The sequence below is a fragment of the Rattus rattus genome, chromosome 16 (assembly GCF_011064425.1).
Source record: "Rattus rattus isolate New Zealand chromosome 16, Rrattus_CSIRO_v1, whole genome shotgun sequence".
Lineage (NCBI taxonomy): Eukaryota > Metazoa > Chordata > Mammalia > Rodentia > Muridae > Rattus > Rattus rattus.
In genome coordinates, this window is record NC_046169.1 from 6,542,407 (window position 1) to 6,565,662 (window position 23,256).

The following is a 23,256-nucleotide window of genomic DNA, read 5'->3' on the forward strand; positions in this document are numbered from 1 at the left end:
TGAGTCTCAGGAAGGGGAGGGGGCTACTCCTAAGATCAAAAGTCTGCAGTACCTACTACTTAACCTCCCACACTCCTGCCACCCCTGGGGACTGTGAACACCCTTCCTGATCTTCCCTTCTGTAAAGGGGTTTGGTTTTTTTTTTTTTCCAGGTTTATTTCTTGGAAAGTAAGATGACACTCTTGCTGTTCCTACAAGGTACCCAAAAGGGCTTTAAAGGGGGCAACAAGGGTCCCTTGGCCTCTTGAGGGCCAGCTCTTGAACATTGAGCGATCCTCAGTCTTAACCCTCTGTACAAAACACACATGGTCAGGAGAATGTTAGGTTCCCACGGCTGTCAGAAATACATGAAAAGTGCCCCAGGAAGAGCATACACGTTCAGGGCTCTAGGAAGGGGTGCTGTTAGTACCCTTGGGATCCTGGCACCATCTGCAACAGCAAATCAGAACGGCCCTGCTTGCACATGGGCCGTGTAGAACCTCACATCTGAAGTGGCGTCCCTGACATCACCAAGCTGTCTAGTGCAGACAGACCCAAGTCTCAAATAATGAGAAAAGGGCCAAAGTTGGCTTTCTCCCACCCCTCAAGGATCTCCTGCAGGGTACTTTTGGGTCTTCACCTTAGCGTTTGCTCAACAGAGTTTTCCCCGGAGCAGTAACGGGACAGTGGGTTGCCTCTTCGTTCCTGGGGATGAAAAACCAATTTCTGTAAACAGAGCTTTGACTTTATAAAGGACAAAGTGCTAATTTAACGTTTAAAAAGATGTATTTATTTTGGGCTGTTTTGTTTGCATGTATGTCTCTGTGGTGACTGCTGAGGTGTGGCAGACGGTGTCAGACCCCCTTGGGCTGGAGTTATAAACAGTTGTGAGCTGTACTGGGTACTGGGAATTGAACAGGAGTCCTCTGCAAGAGCGGCTAGTGCTCTGAATGGCTGAGCCAGCTCTCCAGCCTCAGGAGAAAGTGGTTTTTTTTTTTTTTTTCTTTTTTTTTTTCCCCGGAGCTGGGGACCGAACCCAGGGCCTTGGGCTTGCTAGGCAAGCGCTCTACCACTGAGCTAAATCCCCAACCCGAGAAAGTGTTTTTAAACCCTGGGGATGACATAAGACAAGAATAACTGGATGGGCGTCAGCACAAATACTTCCCTTGATTTAAAAAAAAAAAAAAAAAAAAACCTCTTAAAGAAGCTCAGTGAAAACACAATTGTAGTTGGTGAAGTTTCAAACTGAATACGTTGTCGTGTAATGAGCACTTTGCTCAAGGGAGAGAAATGCACCGGGATCCTTCAGTACTGCCTTCCAAGGTGAGATGTAGTGAAACATATCACGCGTCCCACTATTGGCTTTGAAGAGGTTTTCAGTCGTTTAATGTAATAGTCTTTAAAAATGAATTGCTTTAATTTGAACTCAAATCCTCTCTTCCGTAGAGGTCGAATGGTTTCCTTAGGCATGGAAATAAATGTATTGCTGAGGGTTCTTTGGGCCAGCAGACGTCTCATCCTGGCTCTCAGAGCGGGAAGAAATAGCCCTCATCGAAGCCCCACAAGTCACCTCCTGGGTTGGTCAGAAGGTTCCTCAAAGCAATGGCTTTTCTTTTTCTCCCTCTTGTCTTTTCTTGACCGCCTCCTGCCTGAGAATGTAGGCTGCGAACAAGGCTGCGCTCGTCTCCAAACCCAGATTCCCACCAACGCTGCCTTTCTGGGCTCCCCAAGGCTTTTGCAAGTCCCTTGATTTCATTCTTTGAACCTGTGATTGGAGGTTAAAGTGCACCCAGGTTGGAAGGAGGAAACTCTGAACAATAAAGGATTGAATATTCAGCTGTGATCTGGTCACTGCCCTCTCATGAGCCCCCCCTTTTAAAATGCAAATCGTGTTTCTGGGGGGCTGTGTGCGTAGCGCGCTGCGCCTCGACGTCTCCAGCCATTGGTGTCTGTGTCATTACTAATAGAGTCTTGTAAACACTCGTTAATCACGTAAGGCCGCTGGCCTGGGACTCGGCGAGCCAACCTGTGGCGGGTCATCCCCGCCTCTTCAGCCTACTGGCAAGGAGGTGGGAGGAAAGAAGGAAGAGAGGGAGGAGGCAGGACAGAGGGAGGGACTGCCCGGGAGGCAGAAGCTCTGCGAGGAGCCTGCGGAACACGGTAGGCTGAGCAGTAATCAGCTACCTTTATCCCTAGCCCCCTGCGCCCCGCGCCCCTGGCAGCCTTCAACGCTTGTCCCCAGGCAGTATGGTGAGGTCTGCTCTGGGTCCCTCGCCACCATGTACGTGAGCTACCTTCTGGACAAGGACGTGAGCATGTACCCTAGCTCCGTGCGCCACTCCGGCGGCCTCAACCTGGCGCCGCAGAACTTTGTCAGTCCCCCGCAGTACCCGGACTACGGTGGCTACCACGTGGCGGCCGCGGCTGCTGCTGCGGCGAACTTGGACAGCGCTCAGTCCCCAGGGCCATCCTGGCCCACCGCGTACGGCGCCCCTCTCCGCGAGGACTGGAATGGCTACGCACCCGGGGGCGCTGCCGCAGCCAACGCGGTAGCCCACGGCCTCAATGGTGGCTCCCCGGCCGCCGCTATGGGCTACAGCAGCCCCGCCGAATACCACGCACACCATCACCCGCATCATCACCCTCACCATCCGGCCGCTGCGCCGTCCTGCGCCTCCGGATTGCTGCAGACGCTCAACCCCGGCCCTCCAGGGCCCGCAGCCACCGCCGCCGCAGAACAGCTGTCCCCCAGCGGCCAGCGGCGAAACCTTTGTGAATGGATGAGGAAGCCAGCTCAGCCGTCCCTAGGAAGCCAAGGTATGCGGGGCTGGGGCGCGCCCCTGGTCCCGCGCGTGTGGGGGCTGTCTGCCAGCTCCTAGACAAGACAGGACAAGGGACAAGGGGAGAAATATGGGGGTGGCCCCCTGGGGGATTCATCCCAGGAGTGTATATTTGTGCCTCGCACCCCCAGGTTTGTTTAGGGCAGAGGAGTGATTTCTTCCTCTTTCTAACTGTACCCCGTTGGCAACCTCGGGACCCCTTCGGAAGCTCCCGGTAGTGTCGTAGGTCCTGTCGCCCGCCGCGAGCTGAATCGCGTCCTTCAGTTGGCTGCCCCCAGCATTCCTTACACCGCTCCTAGCCCAGAGGGTGGGGGTGATTGGATTCCCTTTGCCCAGCCTACTCAACTTAGCTACCCACTCTTCTTCCTCTATCTGAGTTACCCCCGAAAGGGGTAATGACCCCGGAGTGTGGAGGCTGTGCCAGGATCAGTTTGGCCATTAGGGCGGGCTGATGGTGTTGGTGCTGCTGCGAGCGGTTCGCCCCCGGAGAGAAGGTGGATCCCTCAGAAACCTCAGGGGAAGGGGGAACTCCAGGATCCCTGACCCTTCTGCCAAGCAAAATCTCCCGTGGAAGTCCTCTTTTGGCATCACAGAGAGCCGGGAACCGGGAGCGGAAACCCTGAGCGGGCTCAGTTTCTTAAGACGTGGGCCATTTTTTCTTGAACCTTCCCTTCTAGAATCCCGTGTGTCTGAGAGTGTTGTGCGTTGAGTGGTTCACTAAAGACCCTAGATTTGCCGGTCCGTGGGACTCACTAGCTCTGTTTGCCCTTTCTGATGTCCGGATGTGTATATGGGGTAGAAAGGAAGTGAGCAAAGTGTGACAGGGAGTGGTATTGAGTCCCCTTTTTGTTCCGTGAAGCTTTCTCCAGCTCTTTGAGCTTCCGCTTCTCCGGGTTTGCTTCTTGTTGGTACAGCCGGGCCACATGCCTGGGTTATGGCCACTTTGAGGAGGTTTATAGCCAATTACAGCCGTATAAATCAGAGCGGCACTTGGGGGCCTGACTCTGGACACTTCTGCGTCACTGCACACACCCCGTCAGCGTCCTGGTGGGCGATGCTGTCGGGGAGAAGCCTCCAGATTAGCCTCCAGTGGGCTTTGGCATTGTCGTTTCCAAGAAGACTTACTCCCAATCCTGTCCGAAGGAAAGAGAGCGGAGGATCGCCGGTAGGGGTCTTAGACTGGCGAAAGAACTTTTGCGTTTAGGGGGTGGGTGGTCCGAGACTAGGGTCCTGGGAGGGGGAGGAGAACCTCAGGGGCCCAGGCCGCGAGGTCAGCAGATGAGAGGTCGCTGTGAAGTCCCGCGCCGAGGTGGCAAGGCCGCTGTCGGCGCCGGGCGCCCTTGTGATGTTAATGTAGGGAAGCTGTGGCCCGCAGTGCCGGAGCCCGACTCCTCTGCAGAGCGTCATCTGTCAAGGGGCAGAGGCGTGTACGCCGCCCGGCCGGCTTTGATGTACACCTTTTCAGCCCGGCCATTGTCTCTTTTAGGGCCCGGAAAGAGGGTGGTGACTTTCGCAGTCAATAATGAATTCTGACAACTCCTTCTCATCCCTCCCCTCTTCCAGCCCCCTTCCTTGGTTCCCAGGGGGTGCGGGGCGCCTGCAAGACCCTTGGGGAACGGACCGCAGAGCTCACGGAATCACCGTCTTTGCGTTCCCCAGCCAGCGCGTGGTGCTCTCAGGGCAGCATCCATCCTAAGGCGAGGACCGCAGGCAGGCTTGGGGTTGGCGGGGTGGGGGAACTGTTCTGCACCTCACTTCCCAGGTCTGATGGTCTCCTTTAGGATTACAAGCTCTTTGCTATTCGTTCTGCACACCCGGGATTTGGATCTGTCGTCTTCTGTGGAGTGGGGCACTCGCAAGTGGGGTACACGCGGTAGCTCCTGGACTGGTTGGATCCCTTGACTTCCAAAGCAGGCGCGGGGTCGGGGCCGCAGCGCCCATTCAAATGCGCCTGCGGGGCTGTGTTTATGTTAATGCGCCTGGCGGGGAAGGGGATGAAAGCTGAGGCCGCCATTTGCTCAGTAGTGGTAATTCAAACAGAATGCGGTTGTTATTAAGGCATTGAAAGGGCTTTTCTTTGATAAGATCGCCTTGTCTTGCATTGTTTGCGGCTGTGTTCCCCTTTCAGCGGCTGGGGGAGCTCTCTCTGATCCCTCCTGTATCTTCCCAGGGCGCTTTTGTTGTGGTTTGCATAGGTTTTTACCTGAACAAAGTCAGCCTGCGGGGCCTTAAACACCTCTGGGTAACTCCCACCCCTTAGATCTCCTTGTTCAACTAGGCACTGAGCGCCAAGACCTGTTCTGCTGTGAGATCTCTCCAACTCGGGACGTGGAACAGTTCCTGGCCAGCATTCTGTCCAGAAGCAACCCCGACTAACCGGGTTGAATAGCCAGAGTCCAGCCTGGTCCAGCAGTCCTATTTGTCAAGGTCCTTCAGTAAAACAATCAATCCAAGATTTAATATGTTGACTCAATCCAATGATCACAGGTCACTTGGTCAGGATAGTGGCCGCGGGGGATAAATGGGGAATTAAAAAGAAAAAAGTGCCCTGGGCCAAACCTGGTTGGGCAGGTGTGAAGTGTTCTTAGCAGGAGGGTTTTCCTCGTGACAATATGGAGCCTGGCTCAGAATTCCGGGGCAGGACTTATTGTGTCTAGGGGGGGTGATGCTGGTGGCTGTTCGGGATCTGCTAGCCCCTGCATCCATCTTTCCACGGTCCTAGGTATTTTCAAAGTGGTCGGCCATTTCTAGTAAGTCTGAAAATGTGGGTATTGATGTTTCTGGGGACTCTGGCCACTTTCCCCACCCCCCTTTCTTCTGATCCTAAATATACTAGATTTGGTTTATGGAAAGGAGGGGGCTGCGTGAGAGGTTTCCGTTTCCGCTTAGTTGCACCCCCAGACTTACACCCTCCCACCCCCCCCCCATGATCCTGCGAGTGGGTATTGTCAGCCTGGGTAGTAGCCGATCTCCTTCCCCCATCCGTAGATGAAGAGAAATGACTCCTGGGTTAGGGAGGTTTGTCATTACCTATGACTGATGGATTGTAGTTCTTAGCCAAAACTTCCCCTTCCTCCACAGTGAAAACCAGGACGAAAGACAAATACCGGGTGGTGTACACAGACCATCAGCGGCTGGAGCTGGAGAAGGAATTTCACTATAGTCGATACATCACCATCAGGAGGAAAGCTGAGTTGGCCGCCACACTCGGGCTCTCCGAGAGGCAGGTGGGAATCACCTTCCTTGGGTCTGGCTATTATGGCCTGGGGCGATCCTCGTGGGTAGCACTGGAAAACCCACCTGGTCCAGGGAGCCGTCGCCTTTTGAGAGCCCTTGGGGTCTCCGTTGTTTTTCCTGCTCTTTCTGTGCTTTCTATTTCGATGGATCTGGAGAGTGGCAAGGGAAAAGCCAAGTCGATGCTGCCGCCGCCGCCGCTGCGGTGGGACTTCACTTGGCCCGGATAAAGAGCGAGCTGTGGAAGGGTGGTTCTCAACATGTGGGTCTCGACCCCTCGGCTCCCCAATAGCAGAATCACAGTTATGAAGTAGCAATGACAATGATTTATGGTTGGGGAGTCACCACAACGTGAGGAACTGTCCTAGAAGAAAAGCACAAAGGTCCAGTCTACTCATACACACTAAAGAGGCAGTGCTCTTGCAGAGAACCAGAATTCCGTTTCCAGCGCCTACATCAGGTGCCTCACGGTGCTGTGTAACGCCCGTTGCAGGGGCCTTCCAGTGCCTCTGGCTTCTGGAAATGCATACAGACATATACAGACACATACACGTATCACAAATTAAAAAACAAACCCTTGAACTTTTTTATTCTTTTTTAGAAAGCAAAAGAAGCCCTAGTCAGCACCTGAACACTTTCTGTAGTCCAGGGGAAAGGAAAAATAAAAAATAAAAAACTACCGGGGTTGGGGATTTAGCTCAGTGGTAGAGCGCTTGCCTAGGAAGCGCAAGGCCCTGGGTTCGGTCCCCAGCTCCGAAAAAACAAACAAAAAAAAAAAAAACTGGACAAATTCATAGCCGGAAAGTTTTGGATGACATTTGGTCTGTGCCATGGTGAAGAACATCGCAGTGCGCCCATGAGCTGTGAGGGCCAAAGGGTGACACATGGGGCACACCTGAGCTGGCCAGCCACTTGCGTAGGGAATGACTTTCAGCATGGTTCCATTCCTTGGTTCTGAGGTTCTGTTTCCAGTCAAGTTTAGAAAGCAGCTTGGGGAGGTGGCATGGAGAGGAGGCTGAACTGGCTTTGGGAACACTTTTTTTTTTGTTGTTGTTCTTTTTTTTTCCGGAGCTGGGGACCGAACCCAGGGCCTTGCGCTTCCTAGGCAAGCGCTCTACCACTGAGCTAAATCCCCAATCCCCTTTGGGAACACTTCTAGCACCGAGTTGACGCTCAGTGGAGGGAGGGCGATCTGGGTGACACGTTTCTCGGTTAATATCTTCTACCTCCTATTTTGTCATTTTCAGGTTAAAATTTGGTTTCAGAACCGCAGAGCCAAGGAGAGGAAAATCAACAAGAAGAAGTTGCAACAGCAGCAGCAGCAGCAGCAGCAGCCGCCCGCACCGCCGCCACCACAACCTTCCCAGCCTCAGCCGGGTGCATTGCGGAGCGTGCCGGAGCCCTTGAGTCCTGTGACCTCCTTGCAAGGCTCGGTGCCTGGTTCTGTTCCTGGGGTTCTGGGGCCAGCTGGAGGGGTTTTAAACTCCACTGTCACCCAGTGACCCCTCCTGTGGCCTGAAGTGGCGGTGGCTCAGCAATCCCAGGCTGAGCCATGAGGAGCACGGACGCTGTGAGAAACCTCAGAAGAGACCCCTCTTCTCCTACCCACAAACAACACCTACAGATGGAGATCGAGGACAGAGGGCAGAAGACGAGTGGGATTGTGGACCTCAGGAGAAGATACGGTTTAGATTTTTTTTTTTTTTTAATTTTTCCCGTTCTGACTTTTCCTGTCAGCAAAGGAAGTGATTCCTGGGGCTTCTTCGTTCATGCTCCTTGCCAGGACTGGCTACAGACACCAAGCTTTCAGCTTCTTTTGCCCCAGCTCTTTGCCTCCAGAGAGAGAGAGAGAGAGAGAGAGAGAGAGAGAGAGAGAGAGAGAGAGAGAGAGAGAGAGAGAGAGAGAGAGAGAGAGAGGTATTTCTGTTTGGAGCTGAGGAGAGATAGAGTGTGAGGCCGGAGTTGGGGGTTGGGGCGGGTGGGGCAAGCAACACTTGAGCCAAGATGGCCGTTTCCTGCTGACTGCTTTCTGAGAACCAGCTGGCCATCCTGCCTCAGGGGCAGGGACTGTTGAAACTACTGCGCCAGAGGCAGCTAAGACAGAAAGCTGGATTGACCGAAGTCTGCAGAACCTTCCCCCCTCAGGTGGTCTGTGCTTTCTTCTCTGTCCACAGATCAGGAAGGGGTGGTGGGTTCAGGGACCATCGTGTGAGAGGAGGGGGGGGAGGTGGTTAGCCAACTCCAGGCCCCTGCGACAAGGGCTTGTTTAGAAAGCCTGTCACCAGAGCTGCTGTAGGCTGAATGTATGTCTGTGTCGTAAATGCCAGAGCCAACCTGGACTTCCTGTCCCTTCCCTCGTCTTTGGCTGAAGAAGACCGGAATTGCTGCTGTTCGAGTCACTGGTCTGTGTAACAAGCCAAACAAGCCTTTTAAAAAGCCTTCTGGATCCATGGGTAGAGAGGGAGAGTGAGAGACGTTGTATGGTGAAGGGAAGTGAGTGGGGAGGGGGATATCTGAACACAGTTGACTTTTATTTTGTAAAAAGACAAAAGATATAAAAGGAACTTTACAGATTTCAGATCCTGAATTTTATCTTCTTTGGATTTCGACTGAAATTATTTCTTCTTCTTCTAGGAAATGAAATATCTTCTCTGGTTGCAAGTTAGAAGTGTAGGGGTGGTGGTGGCAAGGGAGACGTAGAGAAGGTTGTCTAAGCAGCTTTTTTTTTTCCCCAAAAGCTTCAGAAGCTGAAGGAGCAAGTCCTGAGTCTTTCCCCACCCCCATGCCTCAGTCCAGCATTGGGCTGTGGAATGTGTGGTTTTCCTGGGGGTGCCTTTGGGCAAAAAGCTCGTCACAACGGCTTGCTGCTTCCCAGCTGCTGCAGAATCATTCGTGGGGGTGGGTGAGAGGGCTTTAGCTCCCTTCTCTAGGCAAACATAAGGCAACTCCCTCCATTAGCGACCCCCAGCCCAGCCGCCCTCGAGCTCAGGTATGACCCTTAGCCAATAGAGTTGAGCGCAGCATTGACTACTAATATTTTTCCCGTTCTTTCTAGACAGCACTTTGATGACTTGTATAGTCTTCTGAATTCCTAGGCATTTCCTTGGCCCCTCTCTGCCTACACTCCTTTCTAACTACCCGGAATGATACTATCTTCCCACCCCACCCCCACCGCGCACACAGGAATTCAAGATCAGAATAAGATCCAAGTGGTGACTGCATATCTGGTGGATCTGCTGCCTGAGTGTCTGGATCCTCGGGCAGGGCCAGAAAGGAAAGCTTTACCCCTCCACTTAGGACTAAGCCGTGTCCTAAGGTACAGGACTCACAAGGAAGGAGGAGGCAGGCAGAGCAGGGAGACTCATCCACCACCCCACCACCCGGCAGCACCTCCCCAATTTCTCCACTCTTCAAGGGGGCGAATTTGCTGTAAGATTGGGAAAGGTGTCTTCAGTAGGAAAGGAAGGGCGTTGGCCACCCAGGGGGAAGCTGCGTGGGCGTCTGCGGGGCGGGGGCTCCCCAGGTTCAGGGCCAGGTGATCCTCGGTGCCCCCAGGTGCTTCCCGCCCCAGCGAGAATCGCCGCCCTGCGTGCTGGCCGCGCCCACAAGCCAGCTCCTCGCTGGCGGCGCGGTTGCTATGCGTTGCTGTGAAACGCCTGTCAATAAACTCTGTTTGGACAGTGGAGCAAGAGCACAAGGGTTGTTTGCTTAGTGGTTAGAGGTTCAAAAGTCGGCATTGTCCCGCTGCACGCGATTACAAGGCCTCCCCCCCCCGCCCTCCCGCCTTCCCGGGTGCTCGTCCCCTCTTAGCGCAAGAGATCATCTGGGGGGTGCGCGCTAGCCAAAGCAGACCCTCCCCCTCTCCCGACAGAAAAGGCCCTCCCGGGCCAGTGACGCTACAGAAAGCCTCAGACCCAGAGACACTGTGTCATCGCTAAAGCCAGCTGGAGGAAACGTGGGATGTGGCGCGAACTGGCAGCGCAGCCTCAGTTTAGAGAGACTTGTGCCTGGAGCTTGTGGTTGTTTTAGAGCGAATAACTGAGAGGCTCCAGAATGCTCCAGTTCTGGGCCCTTGAGACATCCAGCTCTGGGCTTAGGTCGCTAGGAGGCGCGTGTGTTCTGGGAAGAGTTGGGGTGCTCTGCGCTCTTTCCTTGGAGAAACTTGGAAAGGGCTCCAGATCACGTCCACCCAGACAGAAAAATTCCAGCTAATGGCTCTCCACCTCAGCTACTGTCACACCGAGGCACCCGAGATCTCCCAGAATAATTCTGGACTTGTAGAAAGAGTGTTTAGGATTAAAGGTGTAGGGGTGGGACACAACTCACTAACAGAGCTTAGTATGTGTGAAGGTTCAGCCTCCAGAGCTCACAGCCCAAACTAAGCTACTTCAGACTAAGCCACCTGCGGGAGATTCCTGGATCTGTTGACTTTAAGAAAACCTGGAGTAGAGACTCCTCACCATTCTAAAAGAGCCCCTTTGCACCGTTTATCTTTTTTTTCTTTTGAAATTTACAGTAGCCTGGAGAGATGCTCAGTGGTTAAGAGCATTGACTGCCCTTCCAGAGGATAGGGGTTCGATTCCCAGCACCCACAAGACAACTCACACCCTTCTGTAACTCCCTCCACTAGTTCGGGGGGGGGGATCTGCCACCCTCTTCTGGCCTCCCCAGACATGGTGCACAGGCACACAGACATGCTGGCAGAACACACATGGAAAAAAAGATAAGCTCGGGAATAAAACACCAGTGTGGGACATGGATGGAAAGGCTCAGGCTGTGCCCAGCTATGTTTTTCTCCCCCCACCCCGCCCCTGAACACTGTGGCATTGTTATTATACTCATTTAATAAAGTTAAAGTTTGAAAGGTGAATGAAAGCAAAGGTGTGCTTCTAGAATTTACTCAGATGCTTACATTAGTCAAGAAAAGGAATTTTAAATAGCAACTGAAACAACATATAGCCAGTCATGTTCTCGCTGTTGTGATTCATTGCCACCAAGGGAGAAAAAAGACAACACGAGGCCACTAAAGGTCAGAAGCAAATTTTGGGGGCTGTAATTTGCATCACGGGTTGCTCTTCCAGGATCAGTCGACCTTGGGGCGGTCACAGCTCCTATCTGTATAATGGGAGGCAGATGGGGTAGGCGCCTGTCTCTTCCCAGCACACACTACAATCAGGCCTTCCTAAGGACCACGCTGCTGTTTATCTTGAAGCATCTTCTGCAAAGTGCTCCAGGGCCCTTGCGGAGGAGGAGACCCTTGTGAATAGGATAACTTCTCAAATCCCGATACGATCGCCCCTTTCCTGGAATTTCTTTCTTTCTTTTTTTTTTTTTTTCCAAATCCTTTAGCTCTGGTTGCTTTGACACAACAGCCTCCTGTCTGTCCAGTGCAGTCTCCACCCACAGGTTCTGCATACCCTCTGGGGTGGCAGGGCCCTGACTTGAATTCCAGATGTGAAGACAAGCGAGTTAACCGATCTGATCACTTCCCCATTCCTCCTCGAAGTATCCGAACGCATCTGGTTTCTAGGCGGGTAAAGAGCGGTTGAAGGCGCCCCTGAAGCTTCCTCACAATTGATCAGTACTTTTCGGGTGTTTTGTTTGGCTATTTAGCTCAAAAGGGGTGTGTGTGTGTGTGTGTGTGTGTGTGTGTGTGTGTGTGTGTGTGTGTGAAATTGATCCTTTACTATTGATATTGTCAGCCCCTTATTAATCCCACACAGTTCCAAGAGCCAGCTGTGGTTCTGACTGAGCTAAGGTTCAGCCTTTCCTCCTGTGTCTTTAAGACCAGTTGTGACCGTAAAAGACCAGCCAGGTGTTCCTGACGACAGCTGGAGGAGCAGCTGAGTGACCCCAGGGCCAGACAATCACTCGCTCGGAGTCTCAATGTTTGTTTGTTTGTTTGTTTGTTTGCCTTAGCTACAAATCGGAGAAGACACCTATTTCTTAGTTCAGATTTCTAAGGAGGTCATAGAGTTAGATGTAGAAAACAGCTTAGAACTTATTGCTGTCACTTTGAGATAGGCTTTTACTATGTAGCTTTGCCTGTCCTGGAACTCGCTGTGTAGACCAGGCTGGCCTCGAACTCACAGAGATCCAACACTGCCTCTGGAGTGTTGAGATTAAAGGCCTGTGCTGCCACACCCCAATTCTGAAACTTTTAAAAAACTTATTTGTTTTTATTTTATGTAGATTGCTATTTTGCCTCCGAGTATGTCTGGGTGAGGCTATCAGATCTCCTGAAACTGGACCCAGTTGTGAGCCACCATGTGGGTGCTGTGAATTGAACCCAATCCTTTGGAAGAACAGTCAATGCTCTTAACTGCTGAGCCATCTCTCCAGGCCCCCAGTTCTAAGATTCTTAAGAGAAATGAATTAAGCTCATTTTGGTGGTTCACATTTTTCTTTTAAATCCTAGCACACAGGAAGCAGAGGCAGGCAGATCTCTGTAAGTTTGAAGTCAGCCTGGTCTACAGAGTGAATTCCAGGACAGCCAGGGCTACACAGTGAGAGCCTGTCTTTACTTTTGGTTGTTTGAAACTGGTTCTCACTGTGTGTAGCTCTTGCTGTCCCGGAACTCACCATGTAAACCAGGCTGGGACTCAAACTTACAGAGTTCCCTGCCCCTGCGCCTGAGTGCTGGGATTAAAGGTGTGCACCTCTACACTCGGGCCGAGGCCCTGTCTTACGAGGAAAGACAAAGAAAGAAGGAAGGAAAGGAAAAGAAAAAGCAGACTTAGACCAGCATATACCAGACATTCTTTTGGGAGGAATCCAAGCAGAAAGGGTGGGAGCTGGTGTATGGGTGACCTTCTGTCTTCTTTGTCTCTACTCCTCAAACACGAACATTCGCCTTAACTGAGCATCTCCAAGCTGGAATTTGTGACTGGCCACAGCAGGCATTGATACTATCAACGAAGTTACCAAGCCCTGGAGTGAAACGACCAGTTTATTTTATTTCCTGCAAACTCCAGAACAGCTGATGTTTGAAATGTTCCTCGACATGAAGTACCTCCTCGGTCATCTCTCCACACGCATATGTTTGTTCACACGGACCATAACGTTCACCTCATTCATCCGGTTTATGTTCAATATTTTATTGGTATAGGATCCCGGGCCGTTCATGGATGTCTGTTTTAGCTTCTTTACTCTTTTCTCCAGGCAAGCCTGTTGTCGCAAACCTTTCGACGTTAGCGGTCTACTGTCATAGCACCTTTCACCTACAGCTGGATAGTATAAACTTTCATAAACTTTCAAGGATAAACTTGAAGACTGGAGAGGTTAAGTGGTTAAGAGCACTGGCTGTTCTTCCAAAGGATCTGGGTTCGATTCCCAGGACCCACATGGCAGCTCACAATTCTCTGTAACTCGGGTTCCAGGGGGATCTGGTGCCCTTACCCAGACATGTCTGAGGGCCGAACATCAGTGCGCATAAAATAAAAATAAATAATTAGGAAAGGCCACTTGATAAAAAAAAATCCTCTCTAATTTCAGGAAAGCAAAGAGAAAATAGGAGTTAGTCACTGTCACATAACATAGTGGTGTGTTATGTGGCATCTAGATTATTCTAATTTATTGATCAGTAGAAACATCCAAAGAAAGATTAATCACCTCCGCCACAGATTTAGGAATTGTTAAAAGTGTCGTGAGCCACATGGCTTTAATCCCAACACCCGGGAGACAGGGATAGGTGGATTTCTGTAAATTTGAAGACCACTTTTGTGTCTATCTACTGAGCTTCAGGCCAGCCTGGGCTACACCGTTGAGACTCTGTCTCAAAGTCACATTAGACAGACAGGAAGTAGTCTGGAACTCAGTAGGTAGCTGAGGCTGGGCTTGAACTCCTAATCCTTCTGCCTGCCCCTCTTAAGTGGGCTTCAACAACAGAGTTCGCCTGCAACCTTCAGTTTATTCCTTCTTCACTCTACCCTGAGAAAACCATTTGGATGAGCCTGATTTATTTTATTTATTTATTTATTTTCTACAGAATTCCTAATCGTCCGAAATATACCCGGGGAGGCACTGGCTGCACATCAGAATACGTGTGTGTAACCAAGCCACTACCGAAAGCACGGGTCATCAAACTTAGAGGCAAGTACCTCTACCGACTCAGTCACCTCGCCAGCCCCGCTGTTCTTGCTTTTAATTTGAAACGCCAAGGCAGCAGCCCTGCGACTCTCCTCCAGGCAGCAGGAAGGAGTCACACCAGCTTCCTGCAAGCACAGCCCAGGTGCGGGCGCCTTCCCCAAGGTCACTGGAGCAGCCCGCCTCCCAAGGCACACAGGTGAGTCGCTTTTCTCTGGAAGGGGGACAGAAGGAGGCGCTCTAGCTCCGGGAATCCCTCGGTGTGCCCCGGAGCGGTCACTACGTCTCTCTAAGCCGGGCGACGCGCATATGGCTGGCAGGAACTCAAAGCCCTTGACCCGCCTCTGCCAATACCTGCGCGTAGACGCATCGTTGTGAGATGCAGAGCACATTTTAGTACTCCTTTGAAGGAGCTTAGTTCCGATGGACGCCCTTCTTAATTATTTAATTAATCGTCTCATTAAACATGCCCTGACCTTTAATATTTATATTTATCTATCTCACAGGATCTCACTGTAACCCTAGCTGGACCGTAACTCTAGGCTAGGACCTGCCAGATTAGCTTCCCAAATGCCACCACGTTCAGCTGTTTATTTTATTCATAAAATATGCTAATTTAAAAATAAGTATGTATGTGCTTTTGCTTGCATGGGTTAACATGGTTAGAAGAGAATAGCTGATCTCCTGTAACTGGAGATGGTTGTGAGTCCGTGGGTACTAGGACTAGGATTTAGTCCTCTGCCGTCCCAGATTCCCTCTTTTTTTCCTGGGGGTGGTCGGGGTGAGGGTGGGGTTGAGATAGGGCTTCTCTGCGTTTCCCTGGCGGTTCTAGAACTCGCTCAGTAGACCATGCTGGCCTCGAACTCATAGAGATTCTCCTGCCTTTGCTTCATGAGTGCTGGGAATAAAGGCCTGGGCCACCACTGCCCGGCAGGACTCCCTCAATTTCAAACAACACAAGCCTCCAAATCCAGAACAGCAGGCAACCGGCCGCCCGGCGCTCACATGCCTGGAGCTAGGAGCACCTGGAGTGGCCAGACCCTGCCCAGGGCCCCAGGCTGCCAGGCTGATTGGTGCAGCTGCTGCAAAGCTGTCCCCACCAGCCAATTACCTATCCCAGTGTGAGACTCTTGCCGCCACACGCACGCGAGGATCCGGTAGGGGGCGCTGGCTGCTCAGGTTGAGCTCAGGGCACAAGGTAGGGTAGTCTGGGTGGCTCCCAGGACTGGGCAGCAACACTACCCCTGCCTCTGCTTCTTGGCTTGGTGGCCAAGGGCACCAGGCTAGGGGATGCCTTTTGGCACAAGTTGTGATGGGAGCTGCACGTTTCTGCCTTTCCGGGTTGCATTCCCTCAACTCTTGTTTAACAACTGAAGGCGAGGTGTGCAAGCAGTGTGTACCAGGGCCGAGTCCAATCTCATCCCAGCCAGAGGGATGCCTCTGGCTTGCCTTGCATTGTCACCAAGTCCTGCGCGGTAGCCTGCAGCTACTTCTTCGAGCCCAGGAATTTAGCCAGTCTGAGTAATGTTGCAACAGCCCCACCTTCCCACCCCTCAACTCCAGGCATTTTCCTGGCTTCTGGTAATCTGGTTTCTCCTCTTGGCTTAAATTAGTAGGTTTGAGGACTGGTGTCAACGTGGGCCCATGTTGGGGTGTGGAGAAGGATGGGTGACTCAGTCTGGTGTCACAGCTAAATAATTTACTCAAGGCCCTCTCTTTGGGCAGGCTCCTTCCCCGCACCCTGCTTTTGACTTCCTGCTTTGTGAAATCCAGGGAAGAAAAAGGCCGGGTTTTAATATAAGTTAATGTTTACAGTGGTGGAGACACATGCTTTTCCAACACCTAACTTGTGCCGTCCTCCCCCCCTCCCCGCTTCCTCTGAGTAAGCCTCGCTCCTTTGTCAAGTCTTTCAGAAATGAAGCTAAGACTTGGACATGAGGGTACCTTTCTGAAGCTCCGGAGTCTAAAGTAAGAAGACCAGTTGGGCCACGTTTCTTCCGAAACCACATTCTTTTCCGGTTTCCAGCAGAGCCGAAAGTGGCAAAGGTCGAGCTTGCAGACAGTAGCTGATCCAGGAGCAGCGCCCCCTTTCCGGCTAGCCTTACCCCGACCCCTTGGAGGGTTAGAGAACACAATCTTAGAGATAAGCGGAGGCAGACTCAGTGGGGGAGAGGAAGGGGCCAGCAAGGAAGCCTGCAGAAGCGAAGAGGCAAATTCGACACTCAGAAAAGATTTTAAAGGGGGGTGAGGGGTAGACACGGTACAAAGAGCACCCCTATGGAAGCCTGGCTGAGGTTGAGGTTCGGGGAACGCACACTAACAGCTCCCTCAGACATTTCCTGCCAACGCCAACACATTTAAATGGCGCAAGGGTGAAACATAGGAAAAAATGGGAATAAATTCTTTTATTGTTGTGTACATTCTAGCCGGTTGGGTTATTGATGTTGCTCTGGTTTAAGCAATCGCAACCGAGATTTATCTGTGTGGGAGCTGGAGAGATGGCTCAGCGGTTAAGAGCACTGGCTGCTCTTGCAGAGGTCCTGAGTTCGGTTCCCAGCAAGCACACAGGGGTCAGGGCTCAGTTATTCAGATGGTGCACAAACGTCGATATACACAGGGAAAAACACAACTGAAAACCAAAAACAAACAAAATACCCAACTCTCGATCAATCAATCAATCAATTTTAAGTAAAGAAAATTGTGTGTGTGTGTGTGTACTTATACATACATGAAGTAATCTTTCTTTTCTAGTATTAAAAATGTAAAAGTGGAAACTAAGCCACATTTTACTTTGTAACCTATTTTTTAAATCATGTATTGGAATGCCACAGTTATTTCCTAAGTCATTTTGCATATGCCTAACAGATATTTCTAAGATTCATTTTATGTATAAATGTATATGTGTATATGTATATGTATATGGCTGTGCATGTGTGTGTCTTATGTGTGCCTGGTGTTCATAGAGGTCAGGAAAATGACATCATATCCTGTAGAACTCAGTTATATGTGGCTGTGACCTACCACGTGGGTCCTGGGAACCAAATCTTGGTCCTCCGAAAGAACAGGGCTCTTAACTGCTGAGCCATTTCTCTAGTTTCCCAGCAGATTTTTTTGGGGTGTCTACTCCATTAAAAAATATGTATTGTGATTTTTCAAATTTTTCTTATTTATATGTATCTGTCCAGGTGAGTGCATGTGGGTGCGGATGGAGACTTAGCAGAGGTCGTGGGGTCCTCTCTCTGGAGCCAGAGTTTTAAGTGGTTGTGAGGCGCCCTAGTGGGTGCTGGGAACTGGACTCTGGTCATCTAGAAGAGCAGCGAGTGTTCTCAACTTATGAGTCATTGAAGTGGGAATTTCTGGATTCTTTGGAGACTCAGTTTTCTCATGAGATTTTTTTTTTTTTTTGGATGCTGTCTTATAAGAGGATGTTTTTCTGGAAGCTGCCGGTGTAAGAGCACTGTGATGTTTTGCTGGCATGGCCACTGGAGAGGACGTCTGATGCTCAGAAAGAGGTATAACCCAACAGACAGCGGGCGACGCTCTGGCATTGGTTCACCTTGCTTTCTTCGATGATTTTCACCTCTCAGGACTTCCTAGAGAGAAACACACTAAAGGACTTCCGGTCATATTCCAGCTGCTTCTTGAGGCTTCAACTAGCTCATGCCAATCAACGGAGCCTTGCAGTTTCTTCTGGATCGAGCCACTGCTGACTCAAGGGGACTGAACTTCAGACAACAGAAATTGGAATCTCCCTAAAGACCTACTTCTTTTTTTTTTTTCCTCCATCTTTATTAAATTGGGTATTTCTTATTTACATTTTAATTGTTATTACTTTTCCTGTTTCAGGCAAACATCCCCCCAGCCCCTCCCTTCTATATGGTGTTCCCTTCCCATCCTCCCCCCATTACCGCCCTTCCCCCAACAATCATGTTCACTGTGGGTTCAGTCTTGGCAGGACCAAGGGCTTCCTCTTCCACTGGTGCTCTTACTAGGCTATTCATTGCTACCTATGCAGTTGGAGCCCAGGGTCAGTCCATGTATAGTCTTTGGGTAGTGGCTTAGTCCCTGGAAGCTCAGACCTACTTCTAAACAGGTCCATGTCCCCTTGTTCTATCAGCCATCTTCCCCCACTACCTTTGGTCAGTGGGCTGTAAGGGAGGTTGAAGCGTTTTAAAACCTTCATTAAAGTTTTGAAAACTACAAGCCTGCAAACCATCTCTTCAGCTCCCACTCCCAATGTTTATATATCAATGCCAGAATTTTACTTTCTGTTATTCAGTCATTTCTTCCTTTCTTAGATTTTTTTTTTTTTTTTTACATGTGAGTACACTGTCGCTGTCTTCAGACACACCAGAAGAGGGCATCAGATCCCATTACAGATGGTTGTGAGCCACCATGTGGTTGCTGGGAATTGAACTCAGTTCCTCTGGAAGAGCAGTCAGTGCTCTTAACCGCTGAGCTATCTCTCCAGCTGCAGTCATTTCTTTTAAATACTTACTATATACAGGGTGCTGGGAAACACAGCAGATGAGAATTTGTACTTGAGGGTAATGGAGTGTTTAATTCCTGTGGGAGACACTTAACCATTTAAACTTAGGAGTCAACGGACACTTGGGCTGTTGGATTTAACAATTGCAAGTTATACAAACGCGTAATAGGTAAACATCTGTCATCTATCTATCTATCCGTATATCTATCTATCATCTATATCCTTTCATACTTTTTGTTTCTTTTAAGACTTATTTATTTATGTATGTGAGTGCTCTGTTTGCATATGTGCCTGAGGGACAGAAGAGCACATCAGATCCCATTACAGATGGTTGTGAGCCACCATGTGGTTGCCGGGAATTGAGCTCTGGAAGAGCAGCCATTGCTCTCAACTGTTAAGCCATCTCTCCAGCCTTGCTTGTTTGTTTTTTGAGGCAGGGTCTGACTGTGAACCCTTGGCTGGTCTGAACTCAGTTTGTACCAGTGAGTACTGGTCTCTCAGACTCACAGACATCCACCTGCCCCTGCCTTCTGAGTTATGGGATAAGGGCTTGTGTCGCCATGCCCAGTTGGCTCCTACTTTGGCATTTAGACAGGCTGGAGAGACGGCTTAGCAGTTAAAAGTGTTTTACGATCATGAGGATGGGATTTTTGGATCCCCAAATTTAAGTAGCAAGACTGCGTGTGATTGTCCCAGGCAGGCCCGTGATCTGTTCTCGTCAGTCTGGGAGCAGGCAAGGCGACTGGAGCTTGTTAACTCCCAGACAAGTGGAGGAAACTCCAAGGCCCAGGTTTAGGAAGAGATCCTGCCTCAAAGGACAACATCTTCTGGCCTGTGCCTGTGCACTGTCAAACATACAGACATCAATTAATTAATTAATTAATTAATTAGCGACACAGAGGAAAGATAACAGAAGACTAGATGTGCAGCTTTGGTAACTGTGTCACGATGACTCAAAGAGATCCATTTCTTAATTCTTAGAACCTGTGAATGTTGCCTTCAGGCAAATAAACCATCAAAACTTGGCCATTGTGGTTGCGCACGCCTTTAGTCCCAGCACGTGGGAGGCAGAGGCAGGTGGATCTCCATGAGTTCCAGTCTAGCCTGGTCTACAGAGGGAGTCTCAGGACAGCCAGGGTGAAGTAGTGAGACGATGTCTCAGAAAAACAAAGCCCAAACCAGCAACCTAAGCAGAAGCCCCTCCACCGAGAGCCGATCAGGGGAAGGTATGCTCGCCACTAGGCCTGACACCCTGAGCTTGATTCCTGGATACTGGAAGGAGAGAGCAGACTCCTTTAAGTTTCCTTTGACATCCATGCATGCACTGCAAGAGGAGAGCACTCATGCACGAATATACACAAATCGACAACAGGTGTGATGTAAAAAAAACTTTTTAAAAATCCTCTCAGCTGAACTAAAAATACGTACAGGTATAACTGAGTTAAGTATCCTGGGCTAAATGTTGAGCTCAGAGGTAAAAGTGCTTGTCTCGAATGCTTGAGTTTCTAGATGTGATTACTGTAACACACACACACACACACACACACACAAACATAAAGACAGAGACAATCAGGGATACAGAGAGGTCAGAGACAGAGAGACAGAGAGAGACAGACAGACAGAAAGACAGAGACAGAGGTGTGTGTGTGTGTGTGTGTGTGTGTGTGTGTGTGTGTGTGTGTGTAAGATTCTGTTGTTATAAGCCTCCATGGTCATATGAATTCTTTAAAGCATCCACCGGGAACACACAGAGAAGTTATCTATGACTTTGTGACAGTGAATGCTGTCAAACTTAGTCAAACTGTGTCCCTATGTTTGCCCACTCTACAGGACAGGCCTCCTACAGACAGCACAATAGGGACAGCCAGCCCCATTCCACAGAGCCTGGAGCCCAGGCCACTTAGATGGACCTGAAGGTCCAGTCTGTAGCCTCTGGAGGTTTCCTAAAGCCGACTCATGTTTTCAGAGATTAAGCTGAGTCCATTCAGGTCTATTTATTTACATCGTCCTTCCTCCCCCCACCCTCCAACAGCGTTTTACTCTGTAGCTCTGGCTAACCTGGGACTCACTCTGTAGACTAGGCTGGCCTCAGATTCATAGAGATCTGCCTGCCTCTCTGCCTCTCAAGTGCTGGGATTAAAGGTCGCAGCACCATACATGGCTCTGTTTTTCCATATTAATTTCATATATATGGGTGTTTTGTTTTGCTGGCATGAATATCTGAGGATCCAAGGTGGTCAGAAAAGGGTACTCTGTCAGAGTCCCCAACTTACAGGGTTGTGGACCACCATGTGGATTCTGGGAACTGAACTCAGGTCCTTTGAAAGCCAGTACCTTCACCACTGAGCCATCTCTCCGGCCCCAGTCCAGTAGTTTAGAGCTTGGAAAGTTAGTGTCTCAGAAAGCAGGATGTGAGGTGGATGGAATACTAGGGCCTCCGTTTGAAAGTAATTTTCACCCCCAAGTCCTAGTTGATTGAAGCAGCACAGGTCCAAAGGTTTTACACAAGTGGTTGATATTGTCAAACTCTTCCCACGTTGGGTGGGGCCTCTGTCTCTGACTGTCTCTGTCTCTCTGTCTCTGTCTTTCTATCTCTTTCTCTGTCTTTCTGTCTCCAGCTGTCTCTGACTGTCTCTGTCTGTCTCTGTTTCTCTGTCTGTCTCTGTCTCTACCTGACTGTATCTGTCTCTGTCTCTATCTGACTGTCTCTGTCTGTCTCTGTCTGTCTCTCTCTGTCTCTCTGTCTCTCTCTCTGTCTCTCTCTCTCTCTCTCTCTCTCTCTCTCTCTCTCTCTCTCTTTTCCCCACACCCCTTTTCCCTCTGCCACCTCCCTTCTCAGAGAGAGAACCTTGCTACATAGCCCAGCCTGGCCTCAAACCCATGATTCTCTTGCCTCAGCTTCCTGTGTGTACCACCAAGCTTGATAAAGTTCTTTTTAAATCGGAACATTTATCAAATAAGCTGGGGAGTGGTGTTTTTTGATGTTTAGCACTGGGGAGGCAGAGGCAGGCAGAGCTCTGTGAGTTCAAGGCCAGTCTGGCCTACAGGGTGAATTCCAGGACATCCAGGGCTGCACAGAGAAATCCTGTCTCAAAACAAAACAAAACAAAACAAAACAAAACAAAATTATCAAATAGAGATTTAAACTTTTTTTCTGGTAATTTCTCCTTTTAATAAGCCCAACACACGAGGGTATATGATAGAGGATTAATTACCACTAAAATATATCTGTTCTAACACAGGGAAAATGCTAGAGCATAGTTACCGATGGGGTGCCTATCAGCATTTGTGAGGCTCCTCATTCCACCCTCTTTTTTAAAGATTTATTTATTTCATGTATTGAGTACACTGTAGCTGTCTTCGGACACACCAGAAGAGGGCATCGGATCCCATTACAGATGGTTGTGAGCCAGCATGAGGTTGTCAGGACTTGAAATCAGGACCTCTGGATGAGCAGTCAGCACTCTTAACCACTGAGCCATCTCTCCAGTCCCTTTGCATTCCATCCTTTAGCATCTCAAATTACAATCAGCAACAGGGGGCAGGGAGATGGCAGAGTGTGTAAGGTGCTCCGGGGCAAACGGAGTTCAATCCCTGAGACCCCCACTAGTAGAAGGAGAAAATCAGTCTCTCCAAGTTGTCCTCTTGTCCTCTGATTTCACATGTGGCACACAATCCTCCCTCAAAGCAAGAAAGAAATGTGGTAAAACAAACAAACAAACAAACAAACAAACAAAAAACCCAAACCAAACCAAGCAAACGGACAAACAAAAAAACCACACCAGGACTGAAGAGATGGCTCAGGGTTAAGAACACTGACTGCTCTTCCAGAGGTCCTGAGTTCAAATCAGTGACCACATGGTGGCTCACAACCATCTGTAATGGGACCCAATGACCTCTTCTGGTGTCTGAAGACAGGGACAGTGTACTCATGGGTATAAAATAATATACATTTCTTTAAAAAGAAATAGCAAGGAAGATGTTAACTCCAAAATCCTCTAAGCATATTCTGAGCACTATCGTTTATCCTTAACCCTGCCTCCTGAGAAAAATCTGTCTAAACTGTCATCTACCACCCCAATTTTAAAAAAAAAAACAAAACACAAATGTACTTGCACATTTTCATCATATAAAAGTTTGGTAATCTCAGTTCCACTGCACTATCTTTGTTTTCTTTGGTCTACACTTTTTGTGTTGGACAATATATGGCGCTCACACTTGAACCCTTTACTTTGGGCAGTCTATGCACACACTCTGTTAACCAAGCTCCCAGTTCACACCCTGGCTGTCCTGGAACTCACTCTGTAGACCAGGCTGGCCTCGAACTCACAGAGATCCGCCTGCCTCTGCCTCCCGAGTGCTGGGATTGAAGGTGTGCTCTACTACGCTACGCTTAAGTTTTTAAATTACACTCTATGAGTGTTTTTCCTGCATGCATGTATGTGCGCCTTGTGTTTGCAGTACCTGTGGAGGCCAGAAGAGGGCATCAGATCCCCTGGAGCTGGAGTTACAGACAGTGGTGAGCCTCCATGACTTGAAATCTGTTTGAAAAGTGTTCTCTCTCCACCTCTCACCTCCAGCCCCATTTTTTTCTTTCCAAAGAGAATATAGGCTGTTCTCCAGTACAGG

General features: G+C 49.8%; 1 protein-coding gene across 1 annotated transcript; it reads left to right on the forward strand.

The window, feature by feature from the left end:
- The first annotated feature begins 1,986 nt into the window (after window positions 1-1,986).
- On the forward strand, window positions 1,987-7,891 carry Cdx2 (caudal type homeobox 2). Its single transcript, XM_032886735.1, has 3 exons — window positions 1,987-2,796; window positions 5,901-6,046; window positions 7,301-7,891. The coding sequence occupies exons 1-3, from the start codon at window positions 2,259-2,261 to the stop codon at window positions 7,553-7,555; spliced, it is 939 nt and encodes a 312-aa protein (XP_032742626.1). The 5' UTR covers window positions 1,987-2,258; the 3' UTR covers window positions 7,556-7,891.
- The last annotated feature ends 15,365 nt before the right edge of the window (window positions 7,892-23,256 follow it).

Excerpts from the sequence above, each read along its gene's own strand:
- Cdx2 (XM_032886735.1), top strand. The coding sequence starts at position 2,259 with ATGTACGTGAGCTACCTTCTGGACAAGGACGTGAGCATGTACCCTAGC. Across the intron at positions 2,797-5,900 it reads GCCGTCCCTAGGAAGCCAAG|TGAAAACCAGGACGAAAGAC; the intron begins GTATGCGGGGCT and ends CTTCCTCCACAG. Across the intron at positions 6,047-7,300 it reads TCGGGCTCTCCGAGAGGCAG|GTTAAAATTTGGTTTCAGAA; the intron begins GTGGGAATCACC and ends TGTCATTTTCAG.